This window comes from Lethenteron reissneri, chromosome 42 (assembly GCF_015708825.2).
Source record: "Lethenteron reissneri isolate LAM-NWPU_2019-01 chromosome 42, ASM1570882v1, whole genome shotgun sequence".
NCBI classification, from domain to species: Eukaryota; Metazoa; Chordata; class Hyperoartia; order Petromyzontiformes; family Petromyzontidae; genus Lethenteron; species Lethenteron reissneri.
The window spans coordinates 5,340,866-5,363,181 of NC_083820.1; the positions used below are offsets into that span (position 1 = coordinate 5,340,866).

Consider the following 22,316-nt stretch of genomic DNA (forward strand, 5'->3'; position numbering starts at 1 on the left):
GGCGTGATTAGATAATTGCCACATGCATGCAGGGTGGAGGGGGGTGAATTGGAATTGCCAATTGGAATTGCTTTACTTCACCACTTAACCACGGCGGGTGAGAGCGGTTTTAGAGAACTCGCATCTCGGGTACATCGTCTCACCCAGCCAATCGCAGCACTGCGATACAATTAATGCAGTTAGCCAATCAACAAAGAGGAGGGAGGGGATCACACTAACCAATGGGGATTACTCGATCCATGGATCGATTAGCAATGGTATCGACGCAGCGATTAACCCGCAAATTGCGATCTACTTTGAAGCTGGCTATCGGATCGACTGCGCAGAATCGATCCAAATTACCATCGATTTGACGATCCACACGACCATACATGGGCAAGGACGCGCCATGTGCCAGGCTAGGTGCACCTTGAGGCTCTCGCGTGAAGTGTGGAAGGGTCACGGGACAGACCCGGCTGACTGAGATGACCGGCAGAGGCCCCCATCAGCTGTACCCCCCTCTCTCTCACAGTGTGCCAAGTCGCTGCGTTGTACCCACGCCTACTCCCCACATACGGGCAGACCTCTTTCTGATCCGGTGACTTTGTTTTGTCGGGGTGGTTGTGTCTGCTTTTATTGTAGCTGCTGTACTTAGAGCGCACGTGGAGCAGAGCGCAGAGCCGGAGTCATGCACGAGGACGCGGTGAGTGAGATTCCGGGCCTCCGGGGCACATTCGCGAACATCCGCAGTCGCGGCGATAGCAACATTAACAGCAAGCAACAGCAACAATAACAGCAACACTAACAACAGCAACAATAACAGCAGCAACAATAACAGCAGCAACAATAACAGCAACACTAACAACAGCAACAATAGCAGCAGCAACAATAACAGCAACACTAACAACAGCAACAATAACAACAGCAACAATAACAACAGCAATACTAACAACAGCAACAATAACAACAGCAACACTAACAACAGCAACAATAACAGCAGCAACAATAACAGCAACACTAACAACAGCAACACTAACAACAGCAACACTAACAACAGCAACAATAACAGCAACACTAACAACAGCAACACTAACAACAGCAACAATAACAGCAACAATAACAGCAACAATAACAGCAACACTAACAACAGCAACACTAACAACAGCAACACTAACAACAGCAACACTAACAACAGCAACACTAACAACAGCAACACTAACAACAACACTAACAACAGCAACAATAACAGCAACACTAACAACAGCAACAATAACAACAGCAACAATAACAACAGCAACACTAACAACAGCAACAATAACAACAGCAACACTAACAACAGCAACAATAACAGCAGCAACAATAACAGCAACACTAACAACAGCAACAATAACAACAGCAACACTAACAACAGCAACACTAACAGCAACAATAACAGCAGCAACAATAACAGCAACACTAACAACAGCAACACTAACAACAGCAACAATAACAGCAGCAACACTAACAATAACAACAATAACAGCAGCAACACTAACAACAGCAACACTAACAACAGCAACAATAACAGCAGCAACAATAACAGAAACACTAACAACAGCAACAATAACAGCAGCACACAATAACAGCAACACTAACAACAGCAACAATAACTACAACAGCAACACTAACAACAACACTAACAACGGCAACAATAACAGCAACACTAACAACAGCAACAATAACAGCAGCAACAATAACAGCAACACTAACAACAGCAACACTAACAACAGCAACAATAACAGCAGCAACAATAACAGCAACACTAACAACAGCAACACTAACAACAGCAACACTAACAGCAACAATAACAGCAACACTAACAACAGCAACACTAACAACAGCAACACTAACAGCAGCAACACTAACAACAGCAACAATAACAGCAACACTAACAACAGCAACAATAACAACAGCAACAATAACAGCAACACTAACAACAGCAACTAACAACAGCAACAATAACAGCAACACTAACAACAGCAACAATAACAGCAACACTAACAACAGCAACACTAACAACAGCAACAATAACAACAGCAATACTAACAACAGCAACAATAACAGCAGCAACAATAACAGCAACACTAACAACAGCAACACTAACAACAGCAACAATAACAGCAGCAACAATAACAGCAACACTAACAACAGCAACACTAACAACAGCAACACTAACAGCAACAATAACAGCAACACTAACAACAGCAACACTAACAACAGCAACACTAACAGCAGCAACACTAACAACAGCAACAATAACAGCAACACTAACAACAGCAACAATAACAACAGCAACAATAACAGCAACACTAACAACAGCAACAATAACAACAGCAACAATAACAACAGCAACACTAACAACAGCAACACTAACAGCAGCAACACTAACAACAGCAACACTAACAACAGCATCAATAACAACAGCAACAATAACAGCAACACTAACAACAGCAACAATAACAGCAACACTAACAACAGCAACAATAACAACAGCAACACTAACAACAGCAACAATAACAGCAGCAACAATAACAGCGACGACTGCCACGTGTGCCCACTCCACTGATCCCTCCTCGCACGTGGACGACTTGGGTCGAACGACGCTAGGCCAGATGTCAACTACCTCGCTTGGTATGCGAGGAGGTCGTGGGTTCGAACCTTGACGCCTGTTGTGTATTTTGATTCATACTCTTAGGTTTTTGTCGGTAAAGTCACGTAGGTAAAAAAATAGAAATAATAGAAATAAAATATTAAAATAATGTAATTTTTATTCTTTTGAATTGTGCCTATTTGTCACGTAGGTAAAAAATAAAATAAATAAAAATATTAATAGAAATAAAATAATACATTTTTTTACTTTTTATATAATTTTTATTTTATTACTTTGAATGGTGCCTGTTGGTCACGTAGGTAAAAAAAATAGAAGTAAAATAATAGTTTATTTTATTTTTATTTTTTTACCTACGTGACTTTACCGAAAGAACCTAAGAGTATGAATCCTTGCAGTCACGAAAGCTTCAAATCTAGAATGTGTATTTGGAGTTTGCGTGCCTCTCTCTCAGCCAAATGCTCTCATGCGTCCCAGGGTAATTGGCTGCGATGCATTTCCACGTGATGATTAGTCGCTTCGTTGAGCTGTCATTTGTGGCCAGGTCGCTTCTGAAACAGTTCTGTATAGCTCAGTGGGCATTTACCTGGTAAAATAACAAAAAAAAGTTGAGTTTAGACACCGTTTGGTCTCATCCATACTGCGTTGTTCAACCATCACCCACCACACTGCAAAAAACAAATACAAAGATCCCGCCCGGATAGCCTCTAACAGACTGTTGGGGCAAGTGCTGTTAGCGAACACTTAATGAAGGCCGGCAAGGCACACGAGGGGGGGGGGGGTGTGTGCTCAACCCCTCGCCCGACCGCCTTTGTCTTCCCAGTGATGATGTTTACACACCGCACCAGGTCTCAACAACGCAACCACCACTCACTCGCACCACTGCTTGCAGATTGTAGATTTCCGTTCAGTTGTCTCTTTTCCAAAGTTTGTGTAACCGTCAATTCAAGACACGTGTTAATTGTTTTCTATGTAACTTGAATTGTGTTTGTTATTGTCCCGGCAAGCGTGTGAAATTTTGTTCAAACGCAGCAAATGCAGACCTGTCAACCCCTAATTGTTATCAGTGACTACCTTATTGCAGACCAGTTCAAACCTTATTGGTCATTATAAATATCAACGTTCATCCTACAACGTGCCATCATCACAAGGGATTAACACAAACAAATAGCCAAAAAATGTGCCCGTATTGAAACGGCTGTATGCCGTATGGACCTGAAAACTCAATTTCCCTGTACAAGAATACGGGCAAGCCGTACGGTTTGACAGGAATGCGATATAATTTGGATTTATCTGAATCGTAAAGGCAACCGCCGCATCTGAAGATGTAAACAAAAATTGGACGTACGAGGGAATATACGGCCTATTTATAAGCTATATAATTTTAAAAATTCGAGAGTTAAGTCATGGACAGAGAGAGAGGAAGTCTTGAGCCTGGACTTGAACAGGGAGGGATGGGTATGAAAAATATGAATAGGGCTTTTTCCCTTTCTGGCAATAAAACAGGTGTTCAGATGTTCAAACACCAAATATAAACCTTTTGCAAGGCGTCAAGTCTGCATTAACCACGCATAATTGTGGCAAAATATGCAAACAAACATGCCCTGATAATATATGCATTGTCTTTGAAACGTATTGGCTTAGGGTGCCATGGGGATAGGGAGTTGACAGGACAGATGGAGGGAGGGAGCAGATTTCTGAACTCGGGGGGGGGGGGGGGGGCAGAATTATAACCTCAGCGGGCAGAAGTCTAAACTCGGGGGGGGCAAATCGTTAATATTCATTGTGCCGAGTCGGCTTCATATCTCGGACCCCGCACCGTGTTTGTGGCTGCAGAATTCGTACGCGGAGTGCTGCGTCGTGTGTCAGGACGTGAACTGGGGCATCACGGACGAGAGGAGCTTCTACTGCAAGTCGTGCAACACCGTGACGGACGTAAGCGGGGCCGACAGCGCCGCGTCTCCTCGCCCGTGCTCACTTGGCTACAGAATCAGAATATTTATACTGGAGGAATCCGATGAGCTGTAAAGCTCTTTTTCACAGATGTCCAGTAGGTGCACGGGGTAAGAACGTTACAACAACAAATAATACCAAAAACATGATCGTGCAAAGTACAAGAAAGGTCAACAAATGACCCAAAAATATGCAAATAAAACTGAACCATCCCCATCCTATGAGGCAAAGACGACTGGGGTATTAACTTATTTTTCAGACGCTACCTGGCCACAAATGATTGCTGAACAAAGTGGCTTATGATTTGGACATTTATAGCAGCAAAATAAAATATTAAAAAATACTTATTAAAAAAAACATGCTTTAATGAAATGTACCGTACGATACGCTTAGGTTTTTTTCGGTAAAGTCACGTAGGTAAAAATACAAAAATGAAAATAACTCTATTAAATCACTTGTGATTCACTAGTTATTTTCATTTATTATTTTATTTTTTTTACCTACGTGACTTTACCGAAATTAACCTAAGAGTATGAATCTTTGCAGTCACGAAAGCTTAAAATCTAGAATGTACCGTACGAGTAATTGCAGAACTCCACGACTCCAGAAAGTGGCTCCCCGAAGCTTGCCATAACGTCAGGGACCGTGATTATTTACAGCCAACGTGAGTTGAGCGTGGACAATTATACCCGTAAAAAAGATAGTTTAAAAATATTACTTTTTTTATGATAGAATATAGTCTTGTCATCAGTATGACATACCTATACCAAGTTTGCAGTCGATAGCACATTGGGAAGTGGGCAAAAATTGAGTTACAAGATTTGAGGATACAACAACAGACGGAGTGAGTTAAATAAAAGCGTGTAATAATCTAAATTATCTTAAATGCATGGGTAGACTCCCTACACCGTAATCAGAATTAGAGCTGATAGCTGCAATAGCCGGGCACACCTGTGGTCATCGCTCAGGGGTCAGCAACCAAAAGAACAAGAAGAGGATTCGGGAAGAAACTCAATATATCAAGAGCCGCAATGCATATGAATACGAAACGGTGGTCCTGAATAAATAACGGCACGTCACCAAGCGGTGCTTAAAAATCCGCATTCGTCTCTGGAGCCGCAGGTTCCTAGCCCCTGTCATAGCTACACATGTAAGGACAGATGTGACCATTGCATACAGCAATTACACGGCTGTCGAGGTGGCCAGGTGACGAAGAGGGCTGAGATGGCACCGTTGCGATTCCTCTAATTCAACTGTCGGAATAAGAAACTAAACTCAAAAGAAGCAGAATTGAATCGTGACTAGGAATACGTGACAGTTTGTCCAATCTTGGGAGGTGTGAGTTGTTGCTTTTCGAATACAGTAATCACGCGACCTTTTCGACACGTGTGATCATGTGATCACAGTTGTGAGCAAGTCAGGTCAATTTTATTTTTGTTTACAAATGTCGCACCTTTCCGGCACAAATCCGCCACTCAAAGCGCCATCGCATTAACACTCGACGAAAAATTGCAAACAATAAGACAATATATTTACATGCAGTTTGCAGTGTAAGTTGTGGCTGTGAGTTGCAGAGTTACATGGACGTTTGTGACTGTGAGCAGAAGGTGCTGGAATGCGATGACCCCAGTGCCTACTTTGACTCCTCGGCCAAAGTCATCACCATCAGCAAGGGCATCAGGGGAAAGGACAAATCTGGTACGAGTGTAGGCACACCTTGACACTACTGCTGCTGCTACTGCTGTCACAGTATTTATTGTGTCTCCTTAGGGGGGGGGATTGAGCGTGCTCAGGCTCCACACCACGCGCAAGCCACAGCACTGCCTCCGCTTTGTGTGCAGGGCGCAGCTACACGTGGTACACGTGCGAAGGCTTTCAGATGGTGCTGTGCATGCAGGCAGATGCCCTGCAAGCGTTGGGCGTTAATGCTCGCCTCAAGGTAAGGCAGCTCGGTGATGCAGTGGTAACACTTGTTGCTTCAGAGTGACAATTGTCTGGGTTCGATTCTCTTCTCTGGCACCTTTCTGTGTGGAGTGTGTATATTCGTTCTCCCCCTGTTCTCCATGTGTTTCTTTTGAGTTCTCCGGTTACCTACCATACCATATGTCTGTATGATTATGTGTGGGAAGTGTTTGTGTAGCGGTTAGCGTGCTGTGCTACAATCCTGGCGACCCGGGCTTGATTCCTGCTCAAGGCCAACATCAGTGATGATTGTCTAAACTAGTCCTATGGTGATTCAGCCTCAAATGAGTACCTGGTATGATGTGTAAATATCAACAGTTGGGAGAAAAAGGTGGCTGGGTCTGGTGCTGGCCACCCACCCCCTTGTGTGCTTGCGCACCTTCATAGGGGCTCTTTAACAGCATTTGCACCAACAATTTGTATAACTATCGCTAATGCACCAAGCCTGGCCAAGACCTATAGTGAATGACGGTTGCTGTCGTTGCAGGATGATCTTCTGCTGCACATGTGGAGGCGCTACCTGCAGTACACGGCCAGGGCATATGTGGAACCCGGGGAGAGTGAAGCCCCTGCTAAGCCCCCGATGACGGTATGATCGGCACAGCCCCGGCATTAGGCCCAGGCCTAAGAGGCGAGGCCAAAACTTCAAACAGGGCTTTAGACTGAAGGCCGTAGCCTACAATGGAAGGCTAAGCATAAACCTTGAGGGCTAAACCCGAAACTCAGGACCTAAGTCTGAGATGCAGGACACAAAAAAACACAAGGTTTAAACCCAAGATGCAAACACAATTCTGAGAATTTCTAAGCCTGAGAACTGAGTCTTGAAACAAATAGTTAAGTCTGTGGATTTGGCCTTTGTGTCTCCAACATGACCACACCAATCGTCCACCGAGCTATTGAGCCATTGCTTTTGTTTCACTAGTTTACGTCTCGCACGTCTCTGTGTCCGCGTGCCTCAGAGCCCGGTGGATAGCGGCAGTGAACTGAGCGTGAACCCCATTGACCTGGAGATGACGAGCCTGAACTCCTTCTCCGCCTGGTCGTCCCAGAGCGACGCCACAAGTGGTGATGTCGGCAGCGGCCACTCCTCTGGTGAGTCTTTTGCCAACGCGCCGGCGCTGGAGAGGCTTTCACTCGCAGCGCTGGAGAGACGTAAAGGAAGACGGCCCAAAAAACCAAATGGCTCGCATACACGCACGTCTGTTGGGCAGGCACGTGACGATTTCACTCCCGCGTAGATGGTCACGATTGGTTATCACAATTCTGTTGGAGAATCGTTTCTTATTCGTCTAATTTTGACCATCCCGGTTTTTTTAATGTTTTTTTTTTGCCTCATTAGTCTTCAATGTCACAGCGAATATTTAATTGTCCGGCTTTAGCCTGCATAGACGGCAACGGGTTTCCGCTTAATCGCATTCATAGCACACACCGCATGTGTGGATGTTTCCTCACAAATATAACATGCAAGAATGGGCCCCTATTGTGAATGTGGTGAAGGGCGATCTGTTAATCACATAGCCGACCACTGCCCATTATACTACGCTTACACTGGAGGCACCAACGCGTATACATTAAACAACTCCTGATGCCATCGATTGGATTACCAGACTCAACGCACTGCTAAAACACTTTGCAAGTTTCTTCTCAAATGCCGTACGAATGAAAGGGATTAGCATAGAACTTCCGTAATTTACAGCGTATATGTATGGACCCTGCATTTCCCTGTTTTGAAATGAAAATACTTCAATATGAGATGACAAAATTAACAGTATTTGTTTCATTCTATCAATAAGCTATTGATTAATAAATATCTTATGTTGCTATATGTTCGTGCATTTACATATTTTTTTATGGAAATGTGAATTACAAAAGCAACCTTTCCATCCCTCAAAGATAACACCATGGAAATTGTCGGTAAAGCCGGTATGTATCACTTAGTGGCGTATACTTTGACACCACACAGAGGCATATGCTATGCCGTAGCATATGCCTCAAGGTGATTTTGTTGTAGGCTCTTTGTAATTTGGTCTCGAGCTCGTGAAGATTGTATTTTTTTTAAAATACACCGAGTGAACCGCAATCCAGAAACAGCAGCAGCTGCCATTCGCCACGAAGTGGCAGTGACGTCACCAAAGCCCTTGTGCCAGGCTAGGTGTACTTTAAGTCCAGGTGAAGTGTCAAAGGCTTCGCTGACAGGAGGTCGTGGGGTCAGCCTGAGGTGTTTTGAACTAACCGGCTGGGATGACTGAACCGCGATAAACCCTCATTGACGCATGTATATATCCTGTTCGCACTGCTGCTATTACACGAGGGCTTGACGCTATGGTCTGCCGAATTGTGCCATGAACGATGCTGCGCAGGCGATGAGTGCGAGACTAAGATGGGCTCGGTGGATGGGAAGCTGCTGTCCCACAGCGGCCGCGTGGAAGACCTTCACCTCTCCCTCTCGCTCGCCTTCTGCCACCTGGCCCTGATGTGGCTGCGCCAGCCGCCCACCCTGCTTGACCTGCTGAGGTGTGCGTCACGTGACCGGGGATGACCTCGCCTGGGGGCCAGAATCTCACACGGGCATCTCCCCAACTTTATAATCGGTTCAAGGCCCTCAAAGCGCCACGGTGGTGAGATGTTAACTACTTCGCCTGGTATACAGGAGGTTGTGGGTTCGATCCCGACCCTGACGATGCCTGTATATTCGGAGTTTGCATGTTCTCCCTGTGGTCGCTTGGATTTTCTCCAAGTCCTCCGATTTTTCCCTCCACATTGAGAAACGTGCGTTCAGAGTATTTGGCTGCTGTACATTTCCACGTGACAAGCCACTTCGTTGAGCTATCATTTGTGGGCCGTTCACTTCTGAAAAGGAGCTATATAGCTCAGTGGGCCTTACCTGGTAAAATAAAATAAAAATGTATCATGTATATTCTGGAGCCACACAATCCTCACCCAAGTCCACTTAAAGTTCCTCAGCAGCTGTCACAGTCCTACCCCAGGCCCTTAAAATTCAGCCTGGCGTGGTGAAGGCAGGCACCTTCTGTGCCTGCCTTCACAGGTGCTTGCAAGCAGCACTTGCCCCAACAGCCCGTTAGGCTCTACGGGGGATCTTTGTCTTCGTGTGTGTGCGCAGGCTCGTGAGGTGTGGCACTGTGCCCTACGCCAGCGCCTTTGAGAGCTTCCCCGAGGAAATGAAGATCTACGGTCACGATACTCGTTTCTTCAGACCGACTGTAAGACTTGGCATGGCGAGCCCTCCCTGGGGCGGCGAGCGTGCGGTCGCTGCTTTCCCATCGTCAGATCTTAAACATGCGGGGCATCGAGACGCGATTCAAAATTCATGATTCCCACTACAATTTTTTTAATAGATTTGAAGCTTTCGTGACTGCAAGGATTCATACTCTTAGGTTTTTTCGGTAAAGTCAAGTCGGTAAAGTCAAGTGATCTAGCTCTTGACGGTCCCACCTGATGACGGAGACTTGTGTTGCCTCCGAAACGTCGTGATTTATAATTTTACTTCTATTATTATTTATATTTCATTTTTATTATTTATTTTTACCTACGTAACTTTACCGAAAAAACCTAAGAGTACAAAAAAAAAACTCGCCCGGGTGATTTTCTGCCCGAATGAGTGCTGAGGCTTGCGGGTGGCGCGGCACCTTGCCCAGCGCTGGATGCGACGTTTCGCGTTACGACCCCTAGGCGGCAGTGAGGTGCCAGCAACCGCAGCCTTCGTGTTGCCGAGTCTGCGCCACGCAGCGAGCTTGCCCCTCTTTGGCCGCCCCTCTCTGGTCGCGGTGGTCATAGCGACGGGGCTGTTTGCGTTGGTGGGGTGGGGTGGGCGACAAAAGTTTGGACACGTTGGGTGCGTGTTTGGTGGTCGCACGCGCAGCAGCCTCACAATGGTGTTTTGGCGCGATTGTGTTTGCAGGGAAAAGCCCGCACTGTCGTTGAGAGTTGAGACATGAAGCTGACAGCAGCAGCAGCAGCAACAGCGCAAATAGACTCGGCACAATGTAGGCGTGGGGTTCTTAACGCGTGATTCATTGGCCTGGTGTCAGCGTTCGGGACGTAAACACTTAATCTCGCCTCGAGTTTGCGTATTTTCTTTACAGCTCAGGTTTCCCTTGCCAAAGATTGTGTGTGTGTGGCATTGTGTTGCCTCGTGGTTTAAATGGTGGCTGTCTACCTACCGGTACCACCACTACCACCACCATACCCACTGCCTAACATGCATGCATCTCAACACTGTCTGGCTCCCAACCCACATAACTACCTTATTACCTCTTCTTGGTTCTTTCGGTAAAGTCACGTAGAAGGGAAATAATAAAATAATATAAACCTTATTACCTACTTAACTATCCCCTTTCCATGTATTCCCTGTTCCCATGTCACTCTGTCCCCATGTCACCCTGTCCTCTGGTCCTCATGTCTACCTGTCCCTGTGAGTAGTGGTTGCCCCGCTACCGACTAGTCCTGCGCGAGTCTCAGCTCCTCGCTGAGTTCCTTGAGCTGCCGTGCTTCCCCGAGGTGACGGAGCGAAGCATCGTGCACCCACATGCGCTCGTCGCGAGCTTCCTCCATCGCCTCTGCCTTCCCGGTACCACGACCATAACAATCACAACAATGAGCACAACAATGACCACAACAATGACCACAACAATGACCACAACAATGCCCACAACATCCACAGTGGTCACACATCCACACGCGCTCGCAGCGAGCTTCCTGCACCACCTAGGCCTGCCTGGTACCACCACCATAACAATCACAACAATGACCACAACACCAACCACAACAACCACAGTGGTCACACATCCACACGCGCTCGCAGCGAGCTTCCTGCACCACCTAGGCCTGCCTGGTACCACCACCATAACAATCACAACAATGACCACAACACCAACCACAACAACCACAGTGGTCACACATCCACACGTGCTCACAGCGAGCTTCCTGCACCACCTAGGCCTGCCTGGTACCACCACCATAACAATCACAACAATGACCACAACACCAACCACAACAACCACAGTGGTCACACATCCACACGTGCTCGCAGCGAGCTTCCTGCACCACCTAGGCCTGCCTGGTACCACCACCATAACAATCACAACAATGACCACAACACCAACCACAACAACCACAGTGGTCACACATCCACACGCGCTCGCAGCGAGCTTCCTGCACCACCTCGACCTGCCCAGTACCAAGAGACGGGAGTAGACCAGGCTCGTTATTTCTCTACTGACCGATGGGACGACGACATTTTGAACTGTTTTGCAGTTTGCGGCCTAAACAACAATACTCTTTGGAGGCAACACAAGCTTCCGTCTTCAGGTGGCACTGTCACAGCAAAATTGCCTGAAGAAGAAAGCTTGTGTTGCCTCCTCTTAGAAGACGGAAGCTTGTGTTACCTCCGAAACGTCGTGATTTAATTTATTTTTCTTTTCTTTTTTACCTACGTGACTTTACCGTCACGAAAACTTCAAATCAAGAATTAAACAACAATACTTCCGTACGATCATGCTTTTTCACGCTGGTGGCTGAGATAAGGCTGAGTGCATCGTACATGCAATGTGGTGGTCATGTGACACGCGTTCAGTGCATGAGGGGGGCGTTGTGCTTTCCTGCTGTTTGTGAGCAACTACACCTTTGCGTGTTCTCGAATCTAATTTGTTAAAAATGTATTCCTAAACTCATGATAGGGAGAGTTAATCGTGCGTTTGAGAATCGACAAATGACCGTTTATGCCAATGGTATGAAAAGCATATGTCATTGTTACACTTTAGCTAATGAAACGAAATAATCTTTATAAAACAAACATCAAAACAATCCAATCATTATTTTTTTTTATAATTGATTCACAATTCTGAATCGTGACAATTCATAGAATTGCTGACAGAGGAGGAGAAGTGAATTGTATCATGCCTACCACGTGGTCAAACGTAACCCTTGGGCACAGCATATGCACGTGTGCACCACACATCCCCTCGTGATCCTCGCGCATACAATCCTTCAGCCACACTGCCTTCTCAGAGTGCATTTTCAGCAGCAGTGGTTCAACACAAGGAAACTCTGTGTTGGTGAATGGCTCGATGTTTAGGTGCACAATTTCAGAAGTATTGCTTGTATTGAACCAGTGTTGCTGATATTATCCATTCCCACAAGCCTATGCTGGCTGATGATGGAATGTACAATAGACTGGTTTTTTAAAAATATGTGGTGGCACGAATATATATGGAGGCGAATTTTCTGCTCATCGATATTGTTGCTCGTGCGTGAAGGCGGTGGCATGTGTCCGCTTACCCCTGCTGTGCCCCCTGCAGACTCACTGCTGCCCTGGTGCTGCTGGGTGATGGCCTTGCCACAGTTGCTCATTCCCTCTCGGCTGACCTTTGACCCCACGGCGCGACGCTGGAAGACGCTGCGGCTGGAGCTGGTGGCGGTGGCGAGTATCCTGGTGGCGCTCAAGCTGCTGTTGGTGCTCGACGACTGCACCGAGTGGTGCGTCCTGCCGCCTTTATTCATCGGCACTAGCATCTGTAAAACATGGCTCTTTTTCAAATAATTTTTTTCGTTCCTTCAGCCCACGCCCCCGATAACAAGATGTTATCTTCCTCGCCAGGTATGCAGGAGGTTGCGAGTTCGATCCCAACCCTGACGATGCCTGTATGTTTTGAGTTTGTGTGTTCTCCTCGTGGTCTCGTGGATTTTTCTCCGGGTCCTCTGATTTTTCCCCTCCGCATTTAGAAACATGCGTTTAGGGTATTTGGCTGCTATAAATTTCCACTTAAGGCATTTTGTTTAGCTATCATTTGTGACCAGGTTGCTTCTGAAAAATAACTAATAGCTCTGGGCTTGACCTGATAAAATTAAAATTGTTTAGTTTAGCAATCTAATCTCACCTGTGCTATTGGCACAATGGAATGAGATGTAGTGCACATTCAGAATTCTCGTAGAGCCGTGATGCATCACCCCTGTGTGTAACAAGAGCAGCTCGTGGAAGCTAATGTCGCAGAACTACCTCTGAGAACCCTTCAAGTCACGTCGTATCCACGCGAGGTGCACTGCACTTTTCCACGTGCAACTTCTTGGGCTGACGAGCCAAACATCGCTTTGATTCTCGGATCTGGAAATTTGAAGAAGGAAAAAAATCTTCATTGTCTTTTTTGTGCAGTCATTGCTGACCGGACGAAGGCCATTAACTGCCTACTTTGGTAATAGCGGCTTCCCAGATTATAACCCATGATGATCTCATCGGTGCCTATCAGGTCTGTGTTCTAAACCCCAAGCCAACACAACCATCTCCGCTAGTCCTAACCGAGAATGTGCAAACTGACACTTGCACTAACCCTACCCCTGACATGAAACATTAACAGTGACCCTAGGCCTGAACGCCCAACACTAACCGTCACCCTCGCGCTCTGGTGTTTTTGTGTGGGGGCTGACGCTTTGTGCTTTCAACCAGGAAAATATCGAGAGCCGTGAGAAAGCTCCCTGCCAAGCCAGGAGGTACGTGGAAGTTCCTGGAGTCATGGGTTCAGGGCATGCATACAACATATTTTTACAGCCCCCTTGAAAATCCATGGCTGGATGAAAGCTTTCCCATGCCGCGTTGGTCGTGAACATTGTTTTTAATAATTCTGATATAATTTGCATGTCGTCTGTGAAAAATGTGGCTGCTCCCTCGTTTTGGAATGCCCATCACAATATATTTGGGAATTCAATCATTGCCGGCCGTGAGAAACCTCCGTTTGCTCCTAGAACTCAGGTTCCTTCACAGATGTAGTTATAATAGATCCGCAGAGAAGCGTGAGCCCAAGTCTGTGGATCACACGTAGAGTTCTCGGTTATTGATTGTTTGCTTTGTTAAATGAAATGGTTTCCTTTATTTTTTGTCCATAAAATGTTTTCTTTTCTTTACATTTACAACTGGTTCTCTATTCCTGTAACATGTACACCCGATACTTACCATTAATATTGTGACCATTGTCGCTGTGATTGTAACTCAGAGCTGTGTACTGGACAACATCTGTACAGTCGCAGGACGCCCTTGAAATAGAGCCAAGCAGCTCATCGGGCCCTTGCTGCTGACAAATAAAACCTGCAATCTGATTCACTTAAGTCATTGCGTGCGTGAGAGTCGAGCGTAATCGGCGAGCCCAAGGTTTGCTTCTGTCGTTGCTGCAGAGCCGTGGTTTTGCTTCGACGATTGGTGCCGCGCGGCGACGCCTTTCGCTAGCCGAGAGCGCGACGCCGAGGCCCGCGTCGGCTCCCGGTGAGGTCACGTGACGCCGCGACGGCCAACCGCACCCGCGGCCCACGATGCCTCGCTGGCATGCTTGCCCCTCTGCTTCTTCGCGTCTGGAAACGTGCTGCTTCTCTGCATCCAGAAAGAAGCGTGCTGGTCCTCTGCTTCTCTGCATCCGGAAACGTGCTGCTTCTGTCTTCTCTGCTTCTCTGTGTCTGGAAGCGTGCTCATTCTCTCCGTCTCTTTATCCAGAAGCGTGCTGCTCCTCTGCTTCTCCGCATCGTTGCATCTATAAAAATGCTGCTTGGATGTTTGTATGCATCGGAAGGGTGCTGCTTCTCTACTTCCGTGCATCTTTACATGCCTTCCTTCCAGTCTGGGTGCGCCGTGAGACTAAACAGTCAAACTTGTACCTGTGAAACGCTTGTGCGATGGCATCTCATGATGCAGACAGGTGGACTTGTTGCTAGATGTTACGAATGTAAGTGCTGTTGGGACCGTGCCCCTTGCCTCGTTTTACAATTGACCAGCTTTGGTCATATTAACCGCTGTTTGTAGATTTCATCCTGCAGACTTGTTAAACGTTGTATGAATCGAAGGCTTTCCTATACTGCTCAGCATTGCAACCGGCCTTCGATATTTGTTTTATCCAAATGTGTTCCGTATTTTATTCGCTTCGCAGTTCTCCCTTGAAAAATAGACTCAGCCTCATTTTTCTGTTGCCTGTAATTGCATTGCAAGTCGAGGGACGTCTGCATTAGGGTTATTGTGTCCGTGTGTTGTTGTCGTTTTTTAGGCGGGCCTGGGTGCAAAGCCGTACGTTCTACTACAGCTCCCGCAGCTACCACTTCATGTGCGCCAAAAGGCAGAGTGAGTCACTTAGTAGCAGCAACAGCAAGTCATCACCATACTCCTGAGCCAATTGTAGATATTCCATATTCCTATGGCAGGGGCGAGTTTATCCAGAAGACAACTACCAGTGACTTCTTGCCCACAACAGAGTTGTATTCTGTTTATCGGCTCCAGCAGGGACAATGGGCTACGTCAACCCCGAAACAGGATCTGAACTCGCAACCTTCCGATTGCGGGCCACTCGCTCTACCACGGAGCCACCTGGCCAGATAATAACAGTAACCATTTACAGTCGTATGTCAATCCACTGCTGGATGAGGGCCTACCGACGCCATGCCTGTAATGACCATGCTTCTCCTTGCCGGTCAAGGCACATTGGTGAAAATGGTGCCCAGAACAGGTTTAGATGTAACTCACCAATGATGTGAACCGGGTGACAACTCCCAGCCCAGTAGTGCTGCGGTCAGGGCACTCGACGATGTGCAGTGCATTGTGGGATTACCGGCCCGCCCCCCCCCCCCCCCCACCCCGGCACAGAGTTGGCGCTGGACCTGGAGCACCAGGTGCGGCGCTCGCTGGCCGGAGTGGAGCAGCAGGAGGCGCCGGGGCCTGGAGCTGACTCGGCGTCGCGTTTTTACGGCCACGCCGTCGTTGGCGTGATGGACAAACGCCTCAAGAGATGCGTTGTGAGCAGCGGACGCTACTGGAGCACGCCCCGCCAGCCTGGGAAACATGGGTACGTGGGGGAACGTCGGACACGGGAAGTGGCGCATGGAGTCATGGACCCCCAACTTGCCAGGCCCAGGAGGAAAAATAGCCCACAGCCCATTGTCATGGGCAGGGGTTGGCAACTTGGAGCTCTGGAGCCACGTGCAGCTCTTTAAGGACTGCTTCGTGACATATTGAGTTTTTTTTTTACCGTATTCGAATAAAATGGCTCCTGTTATTTTGGTTGCCAATCCCTGGTCATGGGCGATGACATGGCCCATCGGTAGCGCGTTCGCTGCTTGTTGCAGAGGTTCGCGGTTGGCATCCTGTTAGTCGCCCTGGTTATTACTGCGGGCGTATTAACAGTAATATTCTGCGTGCCGTCTGCTTCAAAGTTGATATTAAAGATCCTGTCACGTCACTCTTAAGAGTAAGCTATTGTGTACCGGTGTCAAGGTTCATATTTTCCAAATTCGAAAACATTTCCCAAGCCATCTATGCAAGTAGATGCCAGCTCTCCCTCCCTCCCACCCACCCACACTTGTGGGATGGAGGTGCCACCCATGCTGTGGCAACAACCCACTCGCCCGTGGGCATCACTTAACATTTGACTCCTTCTCAGCTAATTCCCAGCGCCGGTATTGCTGGCAGAGCAAAGCTCGTCCTGACAGTTGGCTGATTATTCATCCTTATCCATCCTTATCCGTCCTTATCCGTGCCGCCGATTGATCCGTACCAAATCGCGTTGTGAGCAGGAAGGTTCCTGCTGTCATCCGAGTGATTTGACAGTGGCGGAAAATTTGGCCGATCATCCGCGTTTATCTGCGCTTCGCCGCCCGTATAAAAGGGAGTGGTTTGCGAGAGTAAACACGGATAATAGGATAGACCCCGAGGGCACCATCGACCCCACAACCACGTCGCCTGCCACTCGCATTGCATTCCAACCTGAATTAATACCAGCACCTTCGTGAGCAGCATCGATGCAGCTTGTTTAGTGACGTCTTCTGCAGTGTTTGCCCAGCCTGCGTTGTGCTTGCAGGCTCATGCCTGTGTACCGTCCATGTGTAGGATGTGACCCAACGATTATTATAATGCTTGTTTACCCAGGAAAGCCTCACAGAGACTCAAGACTCCAGGAGGATTCTGCCAAGCTTTCATTTTTGGGGGTGACAATTTAGCGTTATGTAATTCCAGTTGAGTCATTTGTGGGTAATTGTTCAGCATTGGAATGTCTTTGCCAATGCCAGTTGCATTGTGTGTGGGTTTTTAAGTTATTCGGGCAAAGCAGAGAACCCGGAGGAAACTCGTGGAGGACATGGGAAGAACATACAAGCTCAAAACAGAAAGGCCCCCCAAATGGGGACTCGAACCCAGGCCCATCTTGCTGTCAGACGATGTCGCCTTCGCTTCTGTAAGGGGGGGGCACCGGTTATGATTTCCCACATCAGCAGCGCATTTGCATTGAGGACATTGCTTTGGCACTTGGTTTGAACATCTGAAGTTTTTGATGCATGATGCTCACTTCTGGCTGTCGCCCCCCCCCCCTCCGCGTGCGTGACCCCCCAGGCTGCCCCACAGCTTCCGCTTTGTGCTGGAGGTGACGGCATCGCTGCTGGGGGCCGAGCAGAGTGACATCCTCGGCGCGATTCGCTCTATCGAGAAGAAGTTGCTGCCGGCCGTGCGCGCGCTGCCCAGGCAACGCTAGTGGCCAAACTATTAAACACCCTATGAACTTTTTATTTTATCAGGTAAGGCCCACTAAGTTATGTCGCTCTTTTTCAGAAGCGACCTGGCCACAAATGATAGCTCAATGAAGTGGCTTATCATGTGGACATTTAAACGCACATTCGAAATGTGGAGCGAAAAAACCGGAGCACCTGGAGAAAGATTCCACGTGACCACGGGGAGAGAGACATGCAACAAATATGCAGGCATCGTCAGGGGTTGGGATCGAACCCACGACCTGCTGCATACCGGACGAGCTAGTTAACACCAAAACTTGCCCCCCCAACCCACTTCCCGCCGTTCGTCATCCTTTCCATGCGACATCTCGCAAGTATATTCCGGCTGCAACATCGGCATCGAGGAACAGAACGCGTCCGAGGGGGACATCTCCGAGCGTGGAGATGGACCAATGAGCTCAGTTCGTGTGCAAAGTGCTAGGTAAATGTGTTCTTAGCGCAGGATACTGAGAGGTGGCAACAGCCTGGAAAGAGGCCTTCGTCCAGCAGTGGATTAAGCATGGCTGTTGATGATGAATCGTGGCGTTAAGGTCTTCTGGCAACGAGCAGTCGAGCACTTTGTTTCAGAGAATGACCCCGGAAGATAACATCAGAACTACTTCCTCAGGTTCGTCAGCAGCCTCTCATCCACACTAGGGGGCATGCATGCCTTTTATGTTCCCTGCAAAGAGTGTTGCAAGGTCATAAAACATTTCATTTTCAGATCTTGAAGGTGCAGCGTTAAGTGAAACCCAAATGTTACGCGTTATTCTTGCGTGGAATGGTTGGTGACTGGGCTTGAGATCCGCGATTGCGCTACACTTGAAAACCCGGCCTAATCGCGGGCGGGTGAAATCCCAACTCTTGGTGTCTCCAACACAGCCATTCTGACCCCCTCAGCTGCCCGGCCTCCAAACACCCACCTCCTGTTTATCGTTTCAAACACGTCAGCGTCGTTTCCTGCTTATACGAGCGGGTGGTACTTAAACTAAACTATAAACTAAAACTTTTATTTTAACAGGTGAAGCTCACAGCTATGAAGCTCTTTTTCAGAAGCGAACCTGGACACAAATTATAGCAAAAAGAAGTGGCTTATGTGGAAACGTATAGCAGCAAAAATAGTCTAAATGCATGTTTCTAAATGTGGAGGGAAAACCTGGAGATGAAGCCACACGACTACAGGGAGAACATGAAAACTCCAAATATACAAGCGTCGCGGTCGAAATCAAACCGAAGACCTCCTGCACACCAGGGGAGGGAGATCACATCTTGCCACCGCAGCCCCTGAACCAGTGGTGTAAATTCCACATTCCCACAGCAGAGGCAGGTCTATTCATAGCCACTTCACTTGCCACAACGTGGTACAGATTTTATTAATCCCGTACGGATGATGGGTCAATCTCAGACCAGGATTTGTACTCGCAGCCTTCTGCTTAACTCGACATCTGCTTGCTCACTGCTCCTATATCCGTTGGCTGCCCAAAGCCAAGGAGTGGAAATTCCACGTTCCCACGACGAGAACCATGTCTACCATAAAGAGACCCGAGCAGTGTGCAGCTCACGCAGGATTGCATATTTCTCTTTGAATGCGCCTGGCCTCCACTAGGTTAACTCAGCCCCGAATGGGTACCCCATACAAAGTGGTCAACAGCACTCGGGCGACGGTGGGGTTTGTCTGCTGCTGGCACCACCACCTTGTGTGCAAAGCCAGCCTTAATATGTGCTCGCTAATAGCACTTTCTCCTGCCGTCTGTATAAGGTTCTGTGTGTGTGTGTATGCTTGTGTGCACAAGCATTCATGTATACATACATACAGTGTACATTTAGAACCACAAAACCTTTTTTTTGCTCCTTTGAAAGACGCCACACCCCTATTCATCAGTGCAACGTTTCAAAGTAAATAACCCCTTGTCTGTGTAGCCGCACTCGCTTGGGAACAAATACTAATACTGTACAGTAATTTGGAATGTACCATTGCTGCGCAGTCGTCGAGCATTCAGGAGGCTGGGGTTGGTGGTTCACGGGAGATGATTGTGTGTTTGGCACTCCCCGGCCTGCAAGGCTGTCTCGCGAGTGGCTTGCTGAACTTATCTTTGTGCAGCGATGCGAGTTATTCTCCCTCTTATCCACCACGAGGTGCGGTTTCCTCGTTTGCACGTAAAAGATAAAAAAAAATTGGCCGAACGTCTCGAGAACGACCCATCGGAAAAAAGAGCACCTTCAGACTGGCCTGAGGCTACGCTTGGTTAAATCAGAGACTAATCTGCGAGCCACTGGTCCCCCCTTTTTACTGGGCTGTGTTGTTAATGGCAATATATTGTTTCCAGCTGGCAAGATGCCTGCCTTGTCCTTGCATGGAAAAAAGTAATCTCTTGCGCAAAACAAGTCGTTAACCAACAAGACATTTTAATTAAACGGAAAACTTAAAATGGTGATGTTATGGGTGCGAGGGGATTTGTAGTGTTTTGAAGTTGGTTAACTCGATGTCCCGTGTCACAAGTAGATCTCCCTTGGGCACCTACAGACTAAAGTGGTGACCTCCAAACTCCCAAGTCGACCTATGCCCTCAGGTGCTGTGAAGAAGGGCCATTGTCCTTCTTGTCAGTCCGTTATATATTTCGTTTGAAGGCAGTGATAATGACATGTGGAAAGTTTACTTCGTTTCCCATGTGCCAGGTCTCCTTTGCAAGAGACTTCAGGTCTCATTGGGCTTTTAACTGGTTACACAGTCGGGGTGTAAAGACGCATCAATTATTCGATTAATACCCATTCTTCACAATATTCGCATCGTGTGTGTAATGATCAATGTTTTTCTAACTAGGTGCTGTATGTAGCAGGTTCCCGTGGCAGCTACCATAACTAGTGACCACTGCATTCACCAGTGTTAAAATAGAATTGATTATTGAATGAAATTGCTAGCCTGAATTGCAAAAATCGTCAGGGTGTCGATTATCACACTTCTACTTGAAAACAATCTCATCCCTGTATTCCTTAAAGGTCTAAGATCAACCAGTGTAGTTTGAACTTCTCCCGGTCAATCGAGCTGCACAGAGACCATGTTTCAGCACGAGTAGCGACCATGCACATATTTTACTAGCATGACAGCGACCACAAGTAGCCATCGTTCATTCCCTTTGTTTTTATTTGGATAGTTTAACAAACGCGCATGTCAATTGTGCAAGTGGTTATGTACAACAACAAAAAGAGAGAACCCCGTCCGTATGATATTCCAGACACACACAAACCCCCAAGGCAGTCGGGCATTGACTTAGTGAGCACATACACACACCCTCCCCGCAGTGCTGTTTTCAAAATACGGTTTGTGCTTGGAGACCGATTTGTCACTATCGCCACTGCCAACCAGAACAACAAGTGTTTTCATAGGGATCACATCGCACGGCTAGAGGCTTTAACATTGTTTTGGGTGCATGTGTGTGGCTAATCCGCCGTTGCCTAAGTCACTAAAATTCCCACTGTCATGTTTATTTATTTATATAAAAAGTCTTGACAAAGGAGCCCAGTTTTCGCTTGATTTTGGAGAAATCAAAGTTGCCGTGTGCGTGTATGCTCCATAGCTGTCGGAATAAAAGTTTTTTTTTTATATGGCAGTAAACGAATGTGGCAACGGTTCCTGTATCAACCTAAAACGTGTGCTGGCTTTGTGGCGAAGGTTTATATAATACGACGAAGAGCAAAGGCCAGTTTCATGACCAATGTGAAAGTAACGGTGGCGATTATTTACCCGTGAAAACAGCCTCCACAGTCTCGAGACTTTCGGTCGGGCAGGTTCCATTGAAGTGTGCCACGTGGGAGAGAAACCCATGCGTACTGCTGCAGAGTAACGCTCAACACTGTCATTCTCCTGGCCACACCTTCGATTGTGGCACGGTTGGCTACGTGCGGTGCGAAAGAAGTTCCATTTAGGAAAGCCACGGTGGTCGCCCGTCCAAGTACTGATGATGCTCATTGCTCAAGGGTGACGCACAGTCGGCTTTTTTACAATCGGGTTTAATTGTCTTTTTATATTAAACCCGATCATCTGAGATTGGGAGAAATCCGGTTTAATTGGTTCTAATTGCAGAACCGCACTTCTCAACCATGGCCTTCATCCATTCCAAGCTAAGGAACTCACTGGCGCCCACGATTGTGGATGAGAAGCTCGTGTTCATCAAGACCAACCTGCCCGCCGCATTCTACGACTACCCCGTGCCCGACGGCTCCCCGAGTACGATAGCAGCACCGACGAGGAAGC

General features: G+C 47.4%; 1 protein-coding gene across 2 annotated transcripts; it reads left to right on the forward strand.

The window, feature by feature from the left end:
- The first annotated feature begins 356 nt into the window (after window positions 1–356).
- On the forward strand, window positions 357–19,245 carry TAF1B (TATA-box binding protein associated factor, RNA polymerase I subunit B). Of its 2 annotated transcripts, XM_061569100.1 has the most exons (15): window positions 357–682; window positions 4,463–4,561; window positions 6,184–6,277; window positions 6,421–6,518; window positions 7,029–7,130; window positions 7,501–7,633; window positions 8,902–9,055; window positions 9,663–9,762; window positions 10,982–11,129; window positions 12,859–13,036; window positions 14,001–14,044; window positions 14,723–14,810; window positions 15,580–15,653; window positions 16,173–16,371; window positions 17,910–19,245. In XM_061569100.1, the coding sequence occupies exons 1-15, from the start codon at window positions 668–670 to the stop codon at window positions 18,046–18,048; spliced, it is 1,665 nt and encodes a 554-aa protein (XP_061425084.1). In that variant the 5' UTR covers window positions 357–667; the 3' UTR covers window positions 18,049–19,245. The 2 variants fall into 2 exon arrangements, 1 of the variants encoding a protein (XP_061425084.1); XR_009756322.1 differs by lacking the exon at window positions 14,723–14,810 and having other exon boundaries at window positions 17,910–18,061.
- Window positions 19,246–22,316: the final 3,071 nt, after the last annotated feature.

Coding starts and splice junctions, on each gene's coding strand:
- TAF1B (XM_061569100.1), top strand. Junction 7,634..8,901: donor CGGCAGCGGCCACTCCTCTG/GTGAGTCTTTTG, acceptor GATGCTGCGCAG/GCGATGAGTGCGAGACTAAG. Junction 11,130..12,858: donor CCATCGCCTCTGCCTTCCCG/GTACCACGACCA, acceptor TGCCCCCTGCAG/ACTCACTGCTGCCCTGGTGC.